This window comes from Sminthopsis crassicaudata, chromosome 1, assembly GCF_048593235.1.
Source record: "Sminthopsis crassicaudata isolate SCR6 chromosome 1, ASM4859323v1, whole genome shotgun sequence".
In the NCBI taxonomy this organism is placed as follows: Eukaryota; Metazoa; Chordata; class Mammalia; order Dasyuromorphia; family Dasyuridae; genus Sminthopsis; species Sminthopsis crassicaudata.
The window spans coordinates 183,561,878-183,582,655 of record NC_133617.1 but is presented as its reverse complement, the minus strand read 5'-3'; the positions used below and the strand labels follow the sequence as shown (position 1 = coordinate 183,582,655).

General features: G+C 39.6%; 1 protein-coding gene across 3 annotated transcripts in view; it reads right to left on the bottom strand.

Annotated features, from left to right (window-relative positions):
* The window catches only part of E2F3 (E2F transcription factor 3), an 85,842-nt gene extending 65,373 nt beyond the window's left edge, over positions 1-20,469 (bottom strand). Inside the window, exon 1 of one of the 3 annotated variants that reach the window (XM_074272536.1) lies at positions 19,773-20,469. In XM_074272536.1, the coding sequence (XP_074128637.1) occupies positions 19,773-20,153 (381 nt within the window). In that variant the 5' untranslated portion in view covers positions 20,154-20,469. Of the gene's footprint in view, positions 1-16,071; positions 18,242-18,405; positions 18,691-19,772 lie in introns of those variants that run through there. The other 2 variants (XM_074272549.1, XM_074272545.1) reach the window with 2 other exon arrangements.
* Between the last annotated feature and the right edge of the window lie 309 nt (positions 20,470-20,778).

Genomic DNA, 20,778 nt, shown 5'->3' with positions numbered 1-20,778 from the left:
TCTCAAATTTACCAATTTAATTGCACAAGATATTAATTTAACATCTAATCATTTATGCTGTTATTTTCCAAATAACTTCTGCTAAATATTTTAAACTATGGTTAAAATGTATTCTTTGCACGCTTCAAGTCTCTGGGCACATTTACATACAGAATTAATACATACTTATTAATAAATAAAATTAATTTTTGAAGACTCATGGCAGCAGTTTTGTTAAGAGTCACAAGGCAAAGTAAGTCTAATTTCATCTTCCCCTACTTAAATAACCCAAACCAAAACAAAGCCTACCCTGTCTTCAGACTCCAAACATCCAACAGATTCCAAATCTGAAATTACTTAAAAAGGTGTACTTAATAAGTCTTTTACTCGGTGCCCTTTTCACTGGCTATCAGCATTTAAAAAAAAAAAAAAAAAAGAAAGAAAGAAAAAGAAAAAGAAAAGAAAAAGAAAGGAGTATCCCTATTAAAGACTAAGTCAGGAAAGCATAAACAATATCATATCTACATTTAAATTTGGCAGAGTTCTCCTTTAATGTTGATTCACAGCCTTAATTCTGCAAATATTTACTAAAACAAAAGTTTTAACAATATACTGTAGTCCTGTCAGATTGGCTAAGATGACAGGAACAAATAATGATGAATGTTGGAGGGGATGTGGGAAAACTGGGACACTAATATATTGTTGGTGGAGTTGTGAAAGAATCCAGCCATTCTGGAGAGCAATTTGGAACTATGACCAAAAAGTTATCAAACTGTGCACACCCTTTGACCCAGCATTGCTGTTATTGGGATTATATCCCAAAGAAATACTAAAAAGCAGAAAGGGACCTGTATGTGCCAAAATGTTTGTGGCAGCTCTTTTTGTTGTAGCTAGAAACTGGAAGACGAATGGATGTCCATCAATTGGAAAATGGTTGGGTAAATTATGGTATATGAAGGTTATGGAATATTATTGCTCTGTAAGAAATGACCAGCAGGAGGAATACAGAGAGGCTTGGAGAGACTTACATCAACTGATGCTGAGTGAAATGAATAGAACCAGAAGATCGCTGTACACTTCAATGTTGTATGAAGATGTATTCTGATGGAAGTGGAAATCTTCAACATAAAGAAGATCCAACTCACTTCCAGTTGATCAATGATGGACAGAAATAACTACACCCAGAGAAGGAACACTGGGAAGTGAATGTAAATGGTTAGCACTACTGTCTATCTACCCAGGTTACTTATACCTTCGGAATCTAATACTTAATGTGCAATAAGAAAATGGTATTTACACACATATATTGTATCTAGGTTATATTGTAACATATGTAAAATGTATGGGATTACCTGTCATTGGGAGGAGGGAGTGGAGGGAGGGGGGGGATAATTTGGAAAAATGAATACAAGGGATAATATTATAAAAAAAAGATATTCATTCAAAAAAAATATATATATATATACACATACTGTAGTAAGTTGTAAGGTGGCAGGCAGTTGGGATAAAACGCTAGACCTGGAATCAAGAAATCTCATCTTTAATTTCAAATCCAGCCCCAAATACTTACAAACTGTGTGGCCCTAGCTACTTAATCCTGTTTGCTTCAGTTTCCTTAACTATAAAATGGGCTGAAAAAGGAAATGGCAAACCAAGTACCTGCCAAGAAAACCCCAAATGGGATCACAGAGTCAGACAGATTGAAACAAATGAAGAAAACCCCCCCCCAAAATTGAAAGGTTTTGAGCCCAGAAAGTATTTATCTTTTAATTCCTTTTAACAGTAGTCACTGAATAAATGCTATTGACTGACAGATGAGATTTTGTGGAGGATCCAGAACAATGTTTTCATTAGTGTAGAAACTTCCTCTACTAATATAGATCAGTAACTATTCATAACTTGACCCTTCCTACCTTTCTATTTTTTTACTTTTTTTTTTTTTTTTTTTTCTTTTTCTGAGGCAATTGGGACTTGCCCAGGTCACACAACTATGCTGTGGTAAGTGTTTGAAGATGAATTTGAACTGAAGTCCTCCTGACTTTAGAGCTGGTGCTCTATCTACTACACCAACTAGTTGCCCCCTTTCCTATCTTTCTAGACTTAAAATCTTACTCTTGTCCCCCCACTCTTTGATCTAATGACATATTTCTTTGGTGGTCACAAGCCTGTACTTCCAGACTCCAAGAATTTTTTTCAGCATTCCCCGCCATGGCAGGAATGTTCTTCTTTTTCTTTGCCTCCTGGCTTACCAAATTGCACAAGTCTCCTTTTTTGCACGAATAAGTCTTTCCCAGGCCTCTTTAATCTCAGGGCCTTTCCATTAAAATTACACCTAATTTATCCTGCATATATCTTGTTTATAGATAGTTGTTTGAATTTGGTCTTTTCCATTAGACTGAGCTGAGTTCCTTGAGTAAGAAATGAAAGGTCAGGTAACTTGTTTGGGGTCACACAAACTGCATGTGTAAGAGATAAAGCTTGAACCAACTCTAAGGCTGGCTTTCTATCCCTTACATTATGCTGCCTCTCATATACTGAACTGAATTACCATTCTCAAAGCTTGACTGTTTCTTCTCTCCTATCAGCAAAAAATATTAATATCCCTTTGAAGCATTTATTTTACTCTCTGGTCAGTACAACAAGGTCACAGAACCCAGTAAGGCACATATAACTTTCTTCAGAACTAATTATAGTCAACCTAAGATGGATAAGGTCATCCAGCCACCTATGGAAATCTGCCCAGTGCATAATGTACTACAAGTTATGGTTCCCAATTGTGTTTCTGAGACAAGATCAGCCCCTAATATAAGATAAGCTATAACCTTAGAGATTACAACAGTCAAGAGGACAAATATGGATAGAGAAGCTGCTGGTGTATTGAATCAAGAAAGCAGAACTAAGTGAGAAGATGCCCTGGATTTCAGTGTCCTGGCTTATGAGTCAGTTCTATCTCCACAGTAGAAATGGGTGTTTCAGACTACCTGAGCCAGACCACTCTCTTTCTCATATTCTCTTTTTTCCTCACTATCCACCAGAAGTTCCTTTTTAAAAAATTCCAGTTTCCCAAAACTTCTCTAATAAGGTGAGAGAGAATGCACTGACCAAATAAAAACATTCAAGTCTGCTTAGCAGTTATATTTCTCTATATAAATTAAAAAACTCTTGACTTGTCTGCTTTGTTAATCAAACTTTTGTGAATTAAGTCACTATCAATCCATCATCCCCTCAACCCCTGGGTAGAGTGATAAAATGGAGTCTCTAAGCAGGCAAAACTGAAAACCAAATACAAAATATATGATTTCCACAAGGTAAAGAGATGCTCCCTAGCCATGACTATATTAATTCCAAATTTATTAAAAAATAAGGAGATAGATCAAAGATAATCACGTGATAGTAGAGTCAAGAATCGAATCCTTAATTGTCAAAGATAATCATGTGATAGTAGAGCCAAGAATCAACACTGACAATTTTCCTATACCATACACCCATCCCAGGCCCCATTTGTCAAGTCTAGGTAACAGACCTGCAGCTACCATGTTCCAGATCCAACATGGCTACTCAAAAACGTTGGTTTTACTTCTATTAAAATGTTATCTAACTCAACCATGACAGTAGGGCTAAGGACAGGAGGGTGACTGCTGAGTCACGTTAGATCTTCTGCAGAGGTGGCCATAGTTCAAAAGCCACACCTTAACCAACCCAGCTTTACAGAGAAGCTGAAAATTTTGAAATTTACAGAAACAGAAAAGCTGATCCTTGAACACCAGGGCAAAGACAGGAAGGAAGAAATGAGCAGTGGTTTGCCTCATTCTCCCAACCTCTACAATACAATCAACCACAAATAGTATATTTAAAACTGTCACCACCACCACCAGATGTTGCCACAGTTAAAGGTGACTGGAAATAGAAAGAGATTCTCTCTGGGGACTCTGCAGACCATTTCAGAAGAACACCAAGGGAAAAGTGGGCAGTGTTGGATCTTTTCCACAAGCATCTTACAAGTAATGTAGCTTCTTGTCAAAAATAACTGGTGACTTACTGCATTTGTTTTCATATTATCCATCAAAAGTTTTCCTCCCAATGAAACTTGGAAATCAAAATAATCCAATACTTAAGTATTAGTAATGTTTCCAAAACCCAGCAAAATTGGTTTGCCTGGCTGACAATCTGATTATTTATATAAAGACACATGTAGCAAAGAAAATACTATTTCTAAGGTGATAGAGTAACAGCAGAAAAAGTAAGACTGAAACTATTAAAAAAAATTATCAGATAAACATGTCCTCTGATAGAAAAGTGGTAAAAAAATGCACCCGCATTTCTAGAGGCTAGACTGAAAAGGCTGAGGAAATTCTAAAACACAGATTTATTACCAGGTCCATTCTCTTTGTCCGCAAGTTCATTCCTGTGGATAGTTCCAGATGATGATGATGATAATGATAATAATTTATCCACTAAGTACTTTACAATTACTATTCAAACCCATTTTAATACATGGACAAATATACTATACTAGCCAGTTAGTTTAACCAATCAAAGAGGACTTTATAGGTTGGGGAAATGGTAGATCCAAACATCAAGCAAATTGTTATATTTAATAGTTAAGTGCTTTCAGTTTAACTACAGAACTATGAGATAAAATTAAGAATGCAAACCTCTTTGTTAAATAAAGTACATTTTAAAAATACTTTAAAAAAAAAAAAGTATTCTTTAATATGGACCTACCACCCCCTATAGGAGGAATCAAGACAGTGGGGGATAAAAATAATAATAGAGCACTGTTTGAAATAAAAGCCCTGGATTTCAAATACCGTCTATTGCACATAACCTGTGTGACATTGGACAAATCATTTAACCTCAGTTGGACAAGGTGGACTGAGGTCCCTTAAGAGTTCTCATTTTGTGAATGGAGGTATAAATCATTTGACATAGATTTTTTGATGAGCCAAGATATGCAGAAGTCCAATGCGATAGAAGTCCCCTGTGCTTAATGCTCCTTGTTTCTCCCATTACCAAAGTAGACATTGAATGAAACCAAGAAAATGTCCAAGAACCTGGGTTGCAGTTGTGAACAGTCAAGCTTGCCATAAGATTACATGGAGAATGCAGAAAGAGAATCTCACTTCCTAGAGTTGCGAAAGATCCTTCTACTAAACAAAGAACTTCTGCATTTATTTAATTAGTCAATAGTGTATGTTCAGTTTCCTGGGCCTTTTGAGGGTTATAGATATACATTTAGAAACCATAAAGTCTATATCTTATGTCACAGATGAGAAAAAAAGACAAAGGTCCCAATGCCTCTTCCATTGGACCAAATAGAAAGGAATCATTAGTTATCTGATCATAGGGAATAACTGGATTATAGACTGGGGAGGCAAACTAGCCCAATCTCCTCAATTTATTGATGAGGAGGAAACTGAGTTTAAGAGAGAGTAGATGATTTGCTCAGAATGATATAACCAGTAAGTGTCAGAAGCAAGGTTCACACCCAGGCCTTCCTAATTCCAAGGCCAGTGTCCTACCTACATATTGTTTGATGTAGTATTCTGAGTCATAAAATGAAGATACTAGTACCAATACTATCTCTGCTTTGCTGCACTTCTGTGAGGAAAGTGATTTATAATCGTAAAGCATAAATGTCAGTGGTTTTATTATTAGAGGTAACTGAAGTTCCACCAGAGATGTTTAAAAGCAAAAGTATTCTTGAGAGTTTACTTAACATTCATTGTGCCTACCATGTGTACTCTAAAGGTACCTACATGGCTTCCATAAAGTCATGGAAAATAGAAAAAATTGTTTAAAAAAAAAAAAAAAAAAGACTGGGTCTCCCCATCTCATCTGGGTTGCAAATACAAGTGTTACAGGTCTAATCCCATTCTGGTAGGAATGGAAGTTTTAACCTGTCCCATTCCAACCTGGGCCACTTTGCTCCTCTAAAGAAAACCTGGTGGCTACAACTCAATGGAGCTTGCCAGATACTGAAATCAGTGTGGATACCCCCCATCAGTATAGTTAACTTTCGTATAAAACTCCTGAGCTCAAGAGATTCACCAGTCTGGGATTACAGGCAAGTGCTACCATGCCTAGTTGTGGTTCTTAAAAGACTGAAAACCCTTTAGGCTGTTTCCCAGTGTCAAGATGATTGGAATATAAACACAGAAAAGGAAAACAAGGAAGCATGTGAAAATATGAAAGATAGCAAACTAAACATAGCATTAGTATGATCAGCTGCAGAAATTCTAAAACTTATCCTGCTTCCTAATTATAGAAACAAAATCAGTCACTTCAAGGAATGCTACAAATAGTCAAACATCAGTTATACATTCAAAACCAATTATAATAGATGCTTAGAATTCATACAACTTCTTCTTTCAGATGAGCTTGATACTTTCATTTTTAAACTAGAATATACCAGCACAGAATATAAATGTAACTTTATGGTTTTATAATCAGTAAAACTAGACATAAGAAAAAAGTAAAATAAAAAGGTGTGTCATACTTTAGAACATAATTATACAGCCTTTAAAAAAAAAAACGCAAACAAACAAACAACAAAAAACCCAAACCTGTGATTTCATCAGGGTAGAGAACTCCTGGTGAGGAACTTCCTAGACCAGTGTGGATTTGGTATCATCATATCCTGTCATGTGTAGTTTTTATTGTGTTATATAGTTTATGGAAAGAGTCTTCATTGTCATTAAGAACATATTTAGGGGAAAAGGAAATGGGACAAGTAGCTTTAAAAATAAGATCTTTTATTTCATCACTAAAAGAATTCTCAATAAAGAAGTTCCTCCTACTAATAAAAGATGAGTATTTCGACAACATATTATATGCTCAAAGAGTTTTGCAGGGATGGTAAAATCACTCATGTAAGATCATCTAAGTAGGAAATATTAAAGGTGAGACTTAAAACTAGGTCTTCCTGACTGAGAGGCCCATTCCAATCCCTATGCTACTAAGCATCTCCTCCCCTTGCCTTTCTTCAAAAACAATTCTCTCCAGCTGTCCCTTAGTTAGTGAGTGAGATTTCTTCAATGCAGCAGTAACAAGACATATCCACCATGCATACATGCAAAAAAACCAAAACAAAACAAATAAAAAAAAAAACAACCTCATAACATAATATATATTTGTATATTTAAGTTCAGAATAGAAAAAATATTAAAACAAAATACTCATGACATTTCCAACATTGTGGCTTCCTTCAAACAAACCTGATAATGTAGAAATAAATTATGAAATGTACCAATTTTTATAAAAGGGAACATTGTTCTTCACCTTCTGTTATATAAAGATTCTAAATACCTTGTATATTGTGCTTAATCTCAACCTCTCCTTGTTTTCAATAGCCTGATAGATATTCCTAAGTAAATGTTCTACTGTCCTCTCAAACTTAACATGTTCAAAACCAATTCACTGCATTTAATCTACCTGGCTTAGGTCTCCCCATCTCTCCCACAGAGAGTGGGAAGTTGGAAATGCGGCAACCACCCATTAGCCCAACCCTATTACTGATCAGCAGAGGAGCTTTAACCTATTGTTTCCAATCTGGACCAGGTAACCCCTCCTTGGGCTGCCTAGTGGCTCTCTACTCTGGGGGCTGACCATATTGGTAGCTGATGTAATCCAGACACTGGACTGACTTAGCCCACTGCAACCTAGAACTCCCAAATTCAAGAAATCCTCACCATCCTTAGCCTTCTTGGTAGTAATAAAAATATTAACTTTCACAATTTTATCAGCAACACTTGAATAGCCTCGAATGTTTAAAATGTAGCTCCAAACCCTTTTGGTTCCTCTAGTGCCTCCTGTTACTCATTCATTACTTTTAGTTCCTCCTTTCAAAGAACTCAAATTCACCTCTAACTTCATCATCTTCCCCTAATCCACATTTTACCATTCTTCATTCAGATGGCTCCAGCAATATCCCAAATGTTTTTGATCTTGGCAAGTCCTATACACTGTCACTATGCTATCCCAAACACTGCTTTCATCATGTTCTTGCTCTTCAAAAATAAAAAAAAAAAGGCCTATTATTGCCTATCAGCACAATTTAACACATTTTCTTAAAAACAATCCTAGCACTTTGGGATGGAAAGGTTGTGTGAAGAGTGTTTCATGTTAACTTAGAACTATATAGTCTAACTGGGCAACTAGGTAGTCCAATAGATAGAGCACCAGTTCTGAAGTCAGACCTGAGTTCCCATTTGACCTTAGTCTCCTACTAGCTGTATAACCTTGGACAAATCACTTAACCCTATTTGCCTCAGTTTCCTCATCTATAATATGGAAGGAAAAACCACCCCAGGGGCCTATGTTTCCCCATCTCTCACAAGCTGGAAATGCAGTGGCCACTCATCAGCCTACTACTGATCAGCAAGGGACCTACTCTTTTTCTAACAGAGTAAACCCCAATTGGGTCACAAAGATTCTGAAAGGAACAACATACAGTCTAATTATCTAGTTGACTGATTAGTACTTATTAAGTCTTGCTTATAAACTTCTAGAGGACAGAAGGGCTATATTTTATGCTTATTTCTATTCCCATAATGAAAGCACATAGAACATGCTCAGAACTTCCTCATGCCATTTAATGGTGATTTGTCCAGTCTCAAAGAGGGGCATCTTCTACCAGGTTATAAGAACTACTATCAATTCACAGGCTATTTTTACATCAAAGGTCGCACACGTCAGTGCTATATAGTTAAGTCAGTTCTGGCTGACAGAAAGATCACTGGTCAATAAGGAGTTCAGAAGAATCAATTCAAGTAGTAGCTCATCTTGTGACCCTGGTCAAGTCAAGTCAAGTCAGTGCTTGAAACCTCATTTTCCTCTTCTGTAAAATGGCAATAAGTTTCAATATCTATCCTATGAGAAATAAACATCTAAATTACCACAAAAATATATTATTATCACTAGAATAACAATAGGTCAACTATTCCATTTGTCCCTTGCCAAGCACTCTATTTGCTGCTTAATAAATGTTTGTTGATTGATTGGAGTTGGATGGTGTATATGATGATATGGAGGCCCTTGGGTTTAAAATAAGATTAAATCACTGTGTGTCACAATCCTCCCCTAATATTTTTAGATGAAATTAAACTTAGTAACTTACAAAAAAAGAATGAAAGTGATGCAGTCTCCCTCTTTAATATCTGCTCCCTTGAAAAGGAACCAATTAAAAGTATGTCCCAACACTAATTTTGCTTATATCTACACAGATAATTAAGATAGAAATTTGAGGTTATCCTTCAGGAGTAAAAGTACTACTACTATAACTTTACTTTGGTGGTAAAATCATAGGTTAATCTATGAATGAGTTCCCAAATTTAATACCATTGACTGAGCCAGATTTTTCTTGTCCAGTATTTACTCCTTTAAATTACTGCTCAATTGCCACCAATATATTTGTAAGGAAAGATATTGGGGACATGGAAAGGAAGAAAGGAACCACATTAGTAGAATGGCTCTGTGCATGACTACTTTGGTCATATACTCCTGTTACTCCATAGAAACCAAAGCAGGAAAAAATAGGAAAGGGAAAAGAAGTAGGAATACTCTTCTACAGTGGTTCTGTAGCAACTTTACTACATTTCTTTATGTAGAAAGTCAGCAAACACAGGTTTTTCCTAGTCAGTCATGACAATGTTTCAAAGCTATAGGACATGGGTTTTTGAATCAATGTTAAAACTACCTCTGAAACTTAACAAGGATTAGACTTTAGACAAGTCTACTCTAGGCCTCAGCTTTCCTATCTGTAAATTGAAGGGGTTAAATTAAATGGTCTTTAAGATCCTTCCTAAGGAATCTAAGAGTAAGGGGTTTTAGCCTTTTTTTGTGTTGTGGACCCCTTTGGAAGTCAGATGAAACCTACTAATCTTTTCTCAAGATGTCTTTAAATCCATAAATTGGTAAGATTACTCATCAATTCTACTATAAAAATATTTTTAAAAAATACAAGTTCATGGAGCCTAGGTAAGAATCTTTGCTCTGAAGGTCATCAGGCATAAACCATACCTGTGAGAAGGACATTATGTAGATTGTCCACTCCCAGGAAGGATCACTTATCACACTCTAGAAAACTTAAAAGGGTAGGGGAAAAAAAAAAGAGAGAATAACATGCTCACCATTATCAAACTGCTATTTGAGGCCCACAGGACCCTACAATAAAACTGTTACCTTGTACAGAACCATTCTCCCAATCTGTGGGTGGATGGCAATTTTCCCTTCTTTCTTTCTAAATTCCCAGCACTCTCACTTGCAATCGAAGCTGGCAGCTAAGTAATGACTTAGGGAAGTAGCTGCTAGAAGAAAACCTGGCTCAGGCAGTGATGCTAAAAAAGACTTAAGAATCAGACTCACTATCAATCAACCCCCAATTTTACCATTATGCTTTACCAATGAAATCAAAGAAACAGTCTCTAAAAGGTACCAAATAAATCAGAGGTACCAATACAGATATAATAATTAAATTTTACTTTCAAGTACAAGGACTAGAGTAAAATCATACTTTTGTTCACAGATCTATAGCTAGAAGGAACTTAGGGTCATTTAATTCAAACTCTTTTATACGTGAGTAAAATGAGGAATGACATTAAGTGGCCTGCCCAATCATGTAGGCAGTAAGTGGAAAATACAGGATTTGAATTCAAGGTGTGTGACTCCTTTTAACAATTCAATAATGTTTATTCTGTTTTTAAGGTCTCTCAGTTCTATAACTGAGGGAATTGATTAGCTTTATTTGTTAAGAATTAAACATGGACACTGACACCCTCAAAGATTTTCCCTGACCTGGCAGTGCTACCCAACACTACTGCAAAACTCTAGAAAAGAGGAGGATAGTTCAGGGCAAAGCCTCCAACCTTGAATTGAAAGTCTCACTCTTGTGAACAAAGTTTAAAAAACCCCACCACCATCCTAATTCTGTTTTTCATGGGATATGTTCTCCATTATTCCAGGATTATGAACTGCCAAGTTCACAGAAAATATTAGTATAAAACCTGCATATTACTCATCATGAACAACTTACTCAAGTTAGTCATTCCTCCCATTTTTAATCCCCTTTTACCTAACATCTAAGTAATAAGTAAATAGAACAATGCTTCGATAAGTTGGCATCCTTGGGGAATATGATGTTCCACAGAAGCAAGGTAGGTTTTTTGGAAACTTTATTCCCTTATGGCAATTAAGAACAATTTAATCGTTTTTGTTGGAAAATCCTCTAAAATTTCACATATTTCCCTACACTTAAGGGATATAACTGGTATTTATAACACTTCAGGGTTTGCAAAATGATGTATATCCATTATCAATTTCATTGGAAGAGCTCTGGATAAGTTTACTTGAGCACCTAAGAAGGAGTCTAAAGCCTGGGGTTCCAGGCTTGCTTTTATAACCAGCTCTAACTTTTTTTTTTTTTTGATCTGTAAGTTGGACTGTTTAGAGTCTCTCCTACCTTTAAAACTGTATTTTTAAAATGATGAAGATTGGTCTTTATACTTGTTAAGAGAGAGACTAGTTGCCTATCAGACTGCTCCCATAAGTATCTGAGTCCTCACTAAGTAGTTAGTGCTGAAATGAGCATTTTGAGAATATTAGGCACAGTGGGAGCCAAAAATGGACTCTCTACAAACTAAATTCTTTGATTTAACATCAAAAATTTCTCTAAGGTGACTCTCCTTAGCCATCTCATCAATGACTCTTTTTTGAGCTCCAATAAGATGTTTTCTGTTGCTGCCATACATACAAGCACATCTTGATAACTAATTTTGCTCTTTATGAAGTTATTAGTAGTTTAATATTAATACTAATTTAACTCTATTACTTTAGAGATGAGGAAACTAAGGGCCAGAAAAGTTAAATGACTTTCCTAGGTGAAAAAGTTACTTAAGTGGACATATTATGACAAATTTAGTGTTCTTGTCTACAAATCCAGTACTTACAATATTTTCAGAGATTAATATATTAGGTCAGTTTCCTTTAGTCTATATTTCTCCAATCACCATAACTTGTAATAGCTTGCATTGATATATCACTTTAAGGTTTGCAAAGCATTTCACAAATAATCTTAAGTCTAGCAGAAACCCTGATAGGTACTACTATTATCCTCATTTTACAGGTGAAGACACCAAGACAGAGGCTTAGCTACTTGTTTAGGACCACAAAGAATGGAACTCAGGCAATCCTGATTCCAGGTCCATCCTCATCCATCATCCATAGGGCTACACAGCAGCCATGACTACTTTATTTTATATCAGTAAGCAATTATTAAGCATTTATGGACACAATAAGAAAAAGTGAAAATCTCTGCCCTTAAGCTTTCATTTTAATTTATACTAGCATAAGTACATACATGCTATATACCAAATGTACAGTTTATCTTTATATTTATCTCTGGATTAGAATGGAAGTATTATGAGAAAGTAGTTGTTTATTTCAGAAGTATAGTGACAATTAGAAAGACCAGGAAAGATTTCATGCAGAAGAGACTGCCTGAACTAATTTACCTCTCTTCAGTCACTTGTTACTAAGTTGTCCCTTAGATTGTAAGCTCCTCAAGGGCAAGGCCTTTCTTTTGCCTCTTTGTATTCCAAGTATTTAGCCTCATGCCTAGAAATGGGAGGTATTAAACATAAACATATACTGACTTTACTATTAATTTCCTGCTTTAAAAATCTGTTCTTATACAAACAAATACATTTTGCTAAGATTTATATTTCATTGGTGTAGTAAACTCATGGCAATCCTTCACCAATTCAAATATAGCATCTTTTCTCACAACTTATAAGGTGGTTTGCTCAGCATATGTCAAGAAATAAAAACCCAATTCATGTCATTCTCACACTGATACATAGCCTTATATTTCATTCTGGCATATTCCCTTTTAATTTTATGTGAAATTGTCAATTATCTATATTAACAGACTCTAGACTTTTAAAATTAAACTTAAATTAAATTACCTTTATCACTAAAAAAAATTCTGATCATATAGTTCCAATGTATATAATTGGTTGTGAATAAATTCTATCATGTATTATGTACATTGTAAATGTACACAATTTAAAAAAGTGAGATGATGAAAAATTTGATTCTATAGTCAAAACAATCATTGGAGAGAGTAAGTAAAAGAGTAACATAGTTAGGTCTGCCTTCAGGAAAATCACTTCTACAACTGTGCACTAACTGGTAACAGGAAGAGATTAGCGGCAAGGGGACCAATTAGGAAGCTATGGAAACAATCCAGGTTAAGAGTTGGTGAGGACCTGAATTAGAATGTTAGCAGTGTGAGTAGAAAGGACAGAAGAGGCAAAACAAGATTTAGCAACTAATTGGGTATGTGGAATAAGAAAAAGTGAATTGAAGATACTAAAGTTAGAGATATGGGGTGTTTAGAATATTTATAAGGAAATTTGGAATATGGGAGGAGGGACTGGATTAAAGAGGGAAGATAATGTAATAGTCAGATTGTGACTCCATTGTTTCTACTCAGAAAAGGGTTAGAAATGGAGTTCTTATTGGTCACTGACTGGAGGCCTACCCTTTGGGTTCCTGTCAGTCATAAAGTAATCTAGTTATAAGGATTTTCCCAATGGCACTTGCAGAGTTGTAGATCAATTACGCCCGTCCTGAAGGGCAGATACCTGGCTTAGGAGACTGAGGGCTTGCTGGTGAAAAGGGCAGAATGGGGGAAATGTTGGGAGCATGAGTGGGAAGATATAATTGTTTTGGAGAGAAGATTTGCTGTTGTGCAGAGGATTGGATATGTTGACCCAGCTTCCCAAGTTTTGAAACGGAGACCACAGAGCCCCTGGAGTAGGGCCACAATCACTCCACAAGGGTTGTGACTATCACTTATCTAGACAAGGAAGATAGTACCTGAGCTTTGTAACATTTACTGGGTCAGCAATTCTTTCCCCTTGATAAGATGACAAACTAGAGTCTGAGAGGTTAAGGAATCCAACCTATCCATTGGTTGGATAACAGACTAAGACTCAAGGAGTGATTAAGTGACTTGCCCAAAATCACATAGTATGCACTCTGGAGTTGCAGTTGCATTCTCCATGACTAAGGTTAGAATAATAAGGCCTTCCAAGAGTAATGAGTCCTTACTATAATCATTAATTCCTTAAAGTTCTCATTCTCAAAGCACATTTTGTTTTTCCAGGAAACTGAATTTGAATGACTCTTCCAGAGAATATGGGTGGTATTTCCTTAAAGGAGTGAAATTTGTATTCTCTATACCATTTCTTCAACTAAAATCCAATGATCCTCCCCTCCCCATTCTGCACTGTTGGCTTATATAATCCCCCCCCCCCCAATAACTGTCTTCTTTGTTGAATTCTTCAGAGTCATTCCTTGATGTCTGAGGATCTAAATAGTGAGGAAATAGATATTATTAGTGGTTTCCTACATGAAATGTATTCCCACTTATTTTCCCTTTTTGGTCTCATGAATAATGACAATGTAATCTTCTCTGTTCATGCTTCTTGGAATTTTAAAATACTTTTTATGCTAATAGTCATACATATAAGCATTTAACCCTCATGACTTGTGCCTAAAAAGAAATAAGGGCAGATACAAGAATAAGGTAGAAGCTTTAAAAGGCCTAATAATTTATTTACTACACTGTTTGGAATGTAGCCTGTCTCCCAAATATGGCAAACCACTACAATGTATTTCTTTGGGGAAAAAAAAAGTACACAGAATAAATGCCATTTGGTGGAAAAGAAGGGCATTCTATAAATATAGGTCAATATAGTCATATATAGGCCAACACCATACTTGTTTTCTTTTGGTTTAGTTTTCATGGAAATCTGTGTGGTATCTAGTTATAGTTAAAGTCTTGTGTTCTTTGCTTCTTGGGGTGGTGGATGCAAAGATGGGAAGAGGAGATTAGGGAAGGAAAATGGGAAAACAATGAAACCATGCATGTGGCAATATGAAGCTAAATATAGGTTATGTGACCAATGACTGTGAAAACTATATAATAATGCTACTAACTTCCTGTGAAGATACTTGTCAAAGATACTCCAGGTTTAATGTATAAGCGGTGTACTTTTTTGGCAAAGGACTCCAAGTAAAATCCCTTGACTGGATAACTAAAGAAAAATTTCTAGCTTTTCCATCTCCAGGTGCTATTTCTTGTAAAGCTCCACCTTAGGACAATAATTTCTTCCTTGGGTTAGCTTTACACAGCATATTATTAATGTGAGCATCCACTCATGACCAAATACCATTCAGGGTAATGATTTAGAGAAAAACAAAACCAAATCAAACAATTGTTTCCTGCACACAAGCTGAGCCTCTTTTGCCCACACTAAAGCATTTATAAGTGTGCTTTGTTTTAGAAGATGATTACAGGGGTGCCATTTGTAATGATTACAGTGGTGCTGCTAAAGTCTGGGCAATGCATTATATTCCATTTTGGGGAATAAAGTGACTAAAATTCCTCTCCAATCTTAAATTTGGCATCACATACATATCTCAGCAGAAACAAGATTATTGAGTGCAGAACTCCAAGAGCCCACCATTTTTTCTTTTAAATTCTAGCAGGGGAGAAAACTCATTGAAATAGCACCTATGGTTCTTCTGCTCTAACACAGAAACTTCAAGAAAGGTTACTCCTCCCTCCCCATTGGTAGAATATAATCAGTAAATTGCTTTGCCTAACTACATCATGGTTGACAGATTATGTCTATGTTTGAAATTTTCAAAATTTCTAGAATAAAAAAAAAATCTCATTTTCTCCTTAGCAATAAAAACAAGTAACTTCGATTTTTTTTTTGAGTTGAACAGAGCTGAAGTTTCTTTTCTTGATTATTCAATATGGATATTGCGATTTATTTTCTCAGAATTCTTCCCCATCAATCCATTCAATATCCAAACCCAGAAAAATCTACTTTGTAGCTAAATAGCTCATTTGATTGCAAAGTTTGAAGGTGGGGAAGAATTAATTCTTATGAAGGCTAGGCAGCACAGATTTTTATATTAATAATCACTAGCTAACTAGGGTTTGTGAATGAGTGATTAAATCGATTAACATTTCTGGCAAAAATGATTCAGAGCAAATGCCTGAGGAGATCAACTTACCATTTCTGTGGACAAAGCTTCCTATGATAATATTCAACATTTCTCTCCCATCACAGATGACAGTTTAAAAACAAGAAAAAAAGCTAATTAGGTGTAATTATTAATCTCTTTACAATGCTATCATGTTTTGACCCAAATGTTTAAAAAAGATGTCTGGCATAAAAAGCTCATAATGTTTTTTCAAGTTGATAAGTTTCATAAATTTAGGGTTGGAAAGGATACAGGAGGCCATCTAGATTGACCCTCTTGCTGGATAGATGAAGACATTCAGTCACAGAGAGCTCATATAGCTAGCATCTGAGCTTGATTTTGAATCTAGGTCTTTTTGCTTGACTCCAAGTCTAGTATCCTATCCACTTCTACCTGCCAGTGAAAGAAGCAGATGTTTCTTTAAAGATTCCCAGTTCTCAAAACTAACAGGAATCAGAATTGGGGCTAGAAATAAATACATTCCCTCCTGTGGTTCCCTCTGAAAATAGTTCTCAAAATTTCTTCTTTATAACTGATGTATCATCTAACTCTCCATTCATCTCATCTTGATGATTGTTCTTTTCCTATTCTGGGGAAGAATGAGAAAGCCATCAAGAAAATTCTCACAGAATTATATAGTCAAATAAACACAAGACTTGCAGGAATCCTGATTTCTAGTCCAAAGTTTCTTCTACTACATCATACTTTCTCTCAAGAATTAAACCAGATAGTTCCAAAGATTTGGATTTTACCTTAACTAGTTACCAAGAGAGAAGCATATGCTTTATTTCCCCATTATCACACAAATCTCAAGTCAGATCTAAAAGAAGCATACATGTACTGGAGTTTATAGGTTAGCTTTGTAATACAATGACAGAATTATACATGGGCATATACTTAAAACATGTAGAAGCAAGTCGTGGTCAGGACAGTGATACAATGCTGCTCATAAAAGCATTGAACACTCAGGTGTGTATAAGAAAAGCAAGACAAACTAGGAATGCATCACAACTGCTTCTTGCTCCCCTTATAGATGGCTAACTTTAAACATTTACTGTGTCTATCTTTGGGCAGCACACAGGTTAAAACTCAATTGTAGGAAGGACTATAAAGTATAGAATGTTTTCTTTATTCCTAAATAGCTCATATTCCAGAGAAATAGCTCCCACCAATCATGGCCACCCCAAAGTTACCCCAATCTCTTTTTATACATATACTTTTATGTACTTTTATACATATACAAAATTTATTTCTGCACTCTTGTTCTCCACCTCCCCCCTCAAAATCCTTGAACAGACTGTTTCCATTTTTCTTTGTTTTCTTTAGCTTTATTTATTCCTAAGTAGCCCACATTCCAAGACTCAAATAGAGGAAGGAATATCAAGGTACATAGTCCTTTGTTTATTACTGACTAGCTTATATTCCCCAGAACCCAATTCTATACTTCTTTCATCAGATCCTACATCTTTCTCCCCTCTTCTCCCTCCAACCACAGACATCCCAATATCATCCACCTCCACCTCCTACCTTTAATAGTAATGGACTCAACAAATTATGCTGTTAACAATCACCTCCAATTGTGGCGGGCGGGCACAGCAAGGACTTAATCTTCACCTAACACAATGCCTGGCACATAGTTGGAGCGTAATACCTTTGCGTTAACTGTATTTCTATATTCTTATTGATGAGCGGTCCTCTCCTTCTCTCTAGAAGGGCTAGCTGAAGATCTGGCTTTGATACTTGGGAGCTGTGTGACCTTTGTGAAGTCACTTTTATTTAAACTGAGCTTTCTCATCTGTAAAATGGAGATAACAATCCTCTGCACTACCCACTTCAACCAGTTGTGAAGAATGCCCTATATAAAGTGGCCTACCGAGCTCCCCAGAGAGGGGAGGGGAGGTGTGAAGTAGTGATTGAGGGTGGAGGGAAGACTCTCTAAAAGTATTCAGATAAATTACTATCCCTCTTAAGCATCATTTCAAGAGACCCTTTATAGAGGGGAAAGCCGGAGGAAGGGTCCCCCACGGGGCACTTCACACACATACTCCCAGCCCGAGAAGACTAAAGAGCAAACCACGAGTTGGAAGCCCCCTCCCCCTTTTTTTCATTTGGGTACCCACACTCCCTTTGAAAAAAAAAAATGCCCACACCGTGCTACCCCCGCCCAATTCTTTCGGGCGAATACTCCGCGGGAGGCCAGGGCATTGAGTTAGTTAGATTTTTCTTGCTTACTCATTTCCCTCCCGCACCCAACGCGCTTCCCTCCCCCCGCCCAAGCACCACTCCACCTCCTCCCCTGGAGCTCCGGCCCAGCCCCGAGGGGGGCCCCGGCGGCGCGCTGCCCCGGCCTCGCTCGCCACTGACCTGCTGCTGGAGGGGCATTTCCGAAGCAGCCCCGGCCGCGCGGACGGCTGCGGGGGTTGCGGGGCACGGAGCGCTGCCCGGGTTGGGGGGCCCCGGGGAGCCGAGGAGGGCGCGCAGGGCACGGGGCGCCGGGGGCGGCGTTCGGGGCAGGCGGGAGGGGATCCCTGACTGTCCCAGGCCGGGGAGCAGAAGCAGCAGGAGGAAGTGGGTGCCCCCTCTCCCCCGCCAGCGCCCCCTCCCGCCGCCGCTGCCTCCTCCTCCTCCTCCTCCCCAGTCACAGGCGCGTCCTCGGCGCACGTGTGCGAAACGTCACCGGCGGGTCCCGGGGAGAGGGACAGACCGCGGCCGGCGGGACGGGAACCTCGGCTGCCCCCGCCCCCTCAGCAGCCAGGGAGGCGAAGGGGGGGGGACAGGGCGGGGAAGGAAGGGGCAAGGAGAAGGGGGGGGCAGGGTCAAGGGCAGGCCCAGGGCGCAACCAAGAAGGCCGGGGCCGCTGGGCCACGCGGGTGCTGCCACGATGTGCCCCAGCCGGCTGCACCAGCACCCCTCCTCCCCGCCCCCCAAACGCACATACCCCACCCCCACACGGCGCTATCCTGGCCTCGCCGCCTCCCCCAATCCCCGACTCTCCTCCTCCTCCTCCTCTTCCAGTTTCTTTGTTGCAGGGAGTTACGGATCCCAAAATGTCTAAAGCGCAAGGCAGCCAAGCCCGCGAGTGGCTGGCATTCACCTCCCCCCCACTTTCCACTAGGAGTTCCCCCCTCCACTCCAGGCCGCTCGCGGAACCACGGGTCACAAATGGGGCTATAGGCCAGAGGGCCGGACAGGGGTGGTGTGAGCTGGGCAACTGTCTTGTCAAAGTCTCAAATCTCCCATAGTTTTCCCTCTTGTAACAGCCCCTCTGCCCCCCCCCCCCCCACTTATCTGCTCCCTTCCCCCAACTTCTTCTTCATCCGGGGCGTGACCCCTTCCGACGCCCTGAGAAAGAGGAAGCTTCGGGTTTTTTTTGGGGGGGGCGTAAGGGAAAAAGTGAAGACAGAATAGATCTGGGGAGGAGGGGGCGCGAAAAGTTTTCCTGTGTTTCACGTCCTTGGTGCAAAAGCGATCCACGATGCTCCGAGGGCAATGGGAGCCAAGAGTGGGGTCGGGAGTGCAGGGGGACCAAGTCCCTAACAATAAATTCCTGCCTGTTTGAAGCGAGGGCAGAAGTCCCAACAATGCGGCCCCACAAGCCCCAGTAGTTTAGGGGGTCGGGGGAGCAGAGATGCCCCTGCACTCCACCCCAAGTCCTGGAAAAGCCCATATGCCTATCCCATCTCGGCCTGGGAAGGTAGTGGAGGGATGGGGGTAGGGAGGGGGGTTATTACCGGAGGGCCGCCACCGCCGCCTCGTCCTAAGGCTGGTTGCTGTTGCAGCAGCCCGGCTCGGCTGGAGGGTCCATGCGGGGTGGAGTAGAGGAGGCTGCTGGCGGTCTGTTCCACGCCGGGAATGTTAGTGTGCTGGGGGCCAGTGGCAGCACCCCCACTTTGAAGGGAGGAGGAACAGGAGGAGGTGGTAGTGTTCGTGGTGAGGATCTGGATGTAAGTGCCGGGGGCGGCGGTGGCGGGGAAGCCGGGGCTGGCCAGCAATGCCCTTTTGTCCATGGAGGCTGCAGCAGCAGCGGCGGCGGCGGCGACGGCGGCCGCCCCCTCCCCACCCCCGGCGGTCACCAGGAACTGCTCCAGGGCGGGTTGGATCCCCTTTCTCATCTCTTGCGCGTGCTCTTTTTTTATTGCTCTAATTATTTATAATGATTTTTTTTTCAATTTCTTTATTATTTTCAGTCGGAGTTTCCCGGTCTCTCCTCCGCCTTCTCCTCCCCGCCGGGGCGCTTCCAAGCCCCCTTTCTTTTTTTCTTTTTATTTCTCCGCAATGCACAGGGCCCAGGGGCCAAAAATAATCAGGGCTCCGGAGAGAGGAGGGTCCCGACAGCACAGATATCAGCCCGTGAGGGGGGATGGAGGCGGCGGGGGCGGCCGATGCAACGGATTGCGAGGAGGCGGCGGCAGCCCCGGTGCTGCGGCCGGCAGCTGAAAAATGGCTCCAGGAAGCTGCTGCTGACAATGAATGAAGGGATACGGTTTACGCGCCAAGGTCCTCCCGCGAAACTCGGATTTCCCGCCGGCTTTTCAAATCACATCTGCATACCCCCGCCCAGTAGCCAGCCCCTGGCAGTCTCCACAGCCCATTGGCTTCCTCACACCCCTCCCCGTCCCCAATCCCGGAGCCCAGCCAGGGCCTTCTCGGTTCTTATTGGCCGAGGTGCATCACGGTTACCGAGGCGACAGGGGTTTTATTTGCATATGTGGCTTCTATTGGTTGAAACCTAAGTAG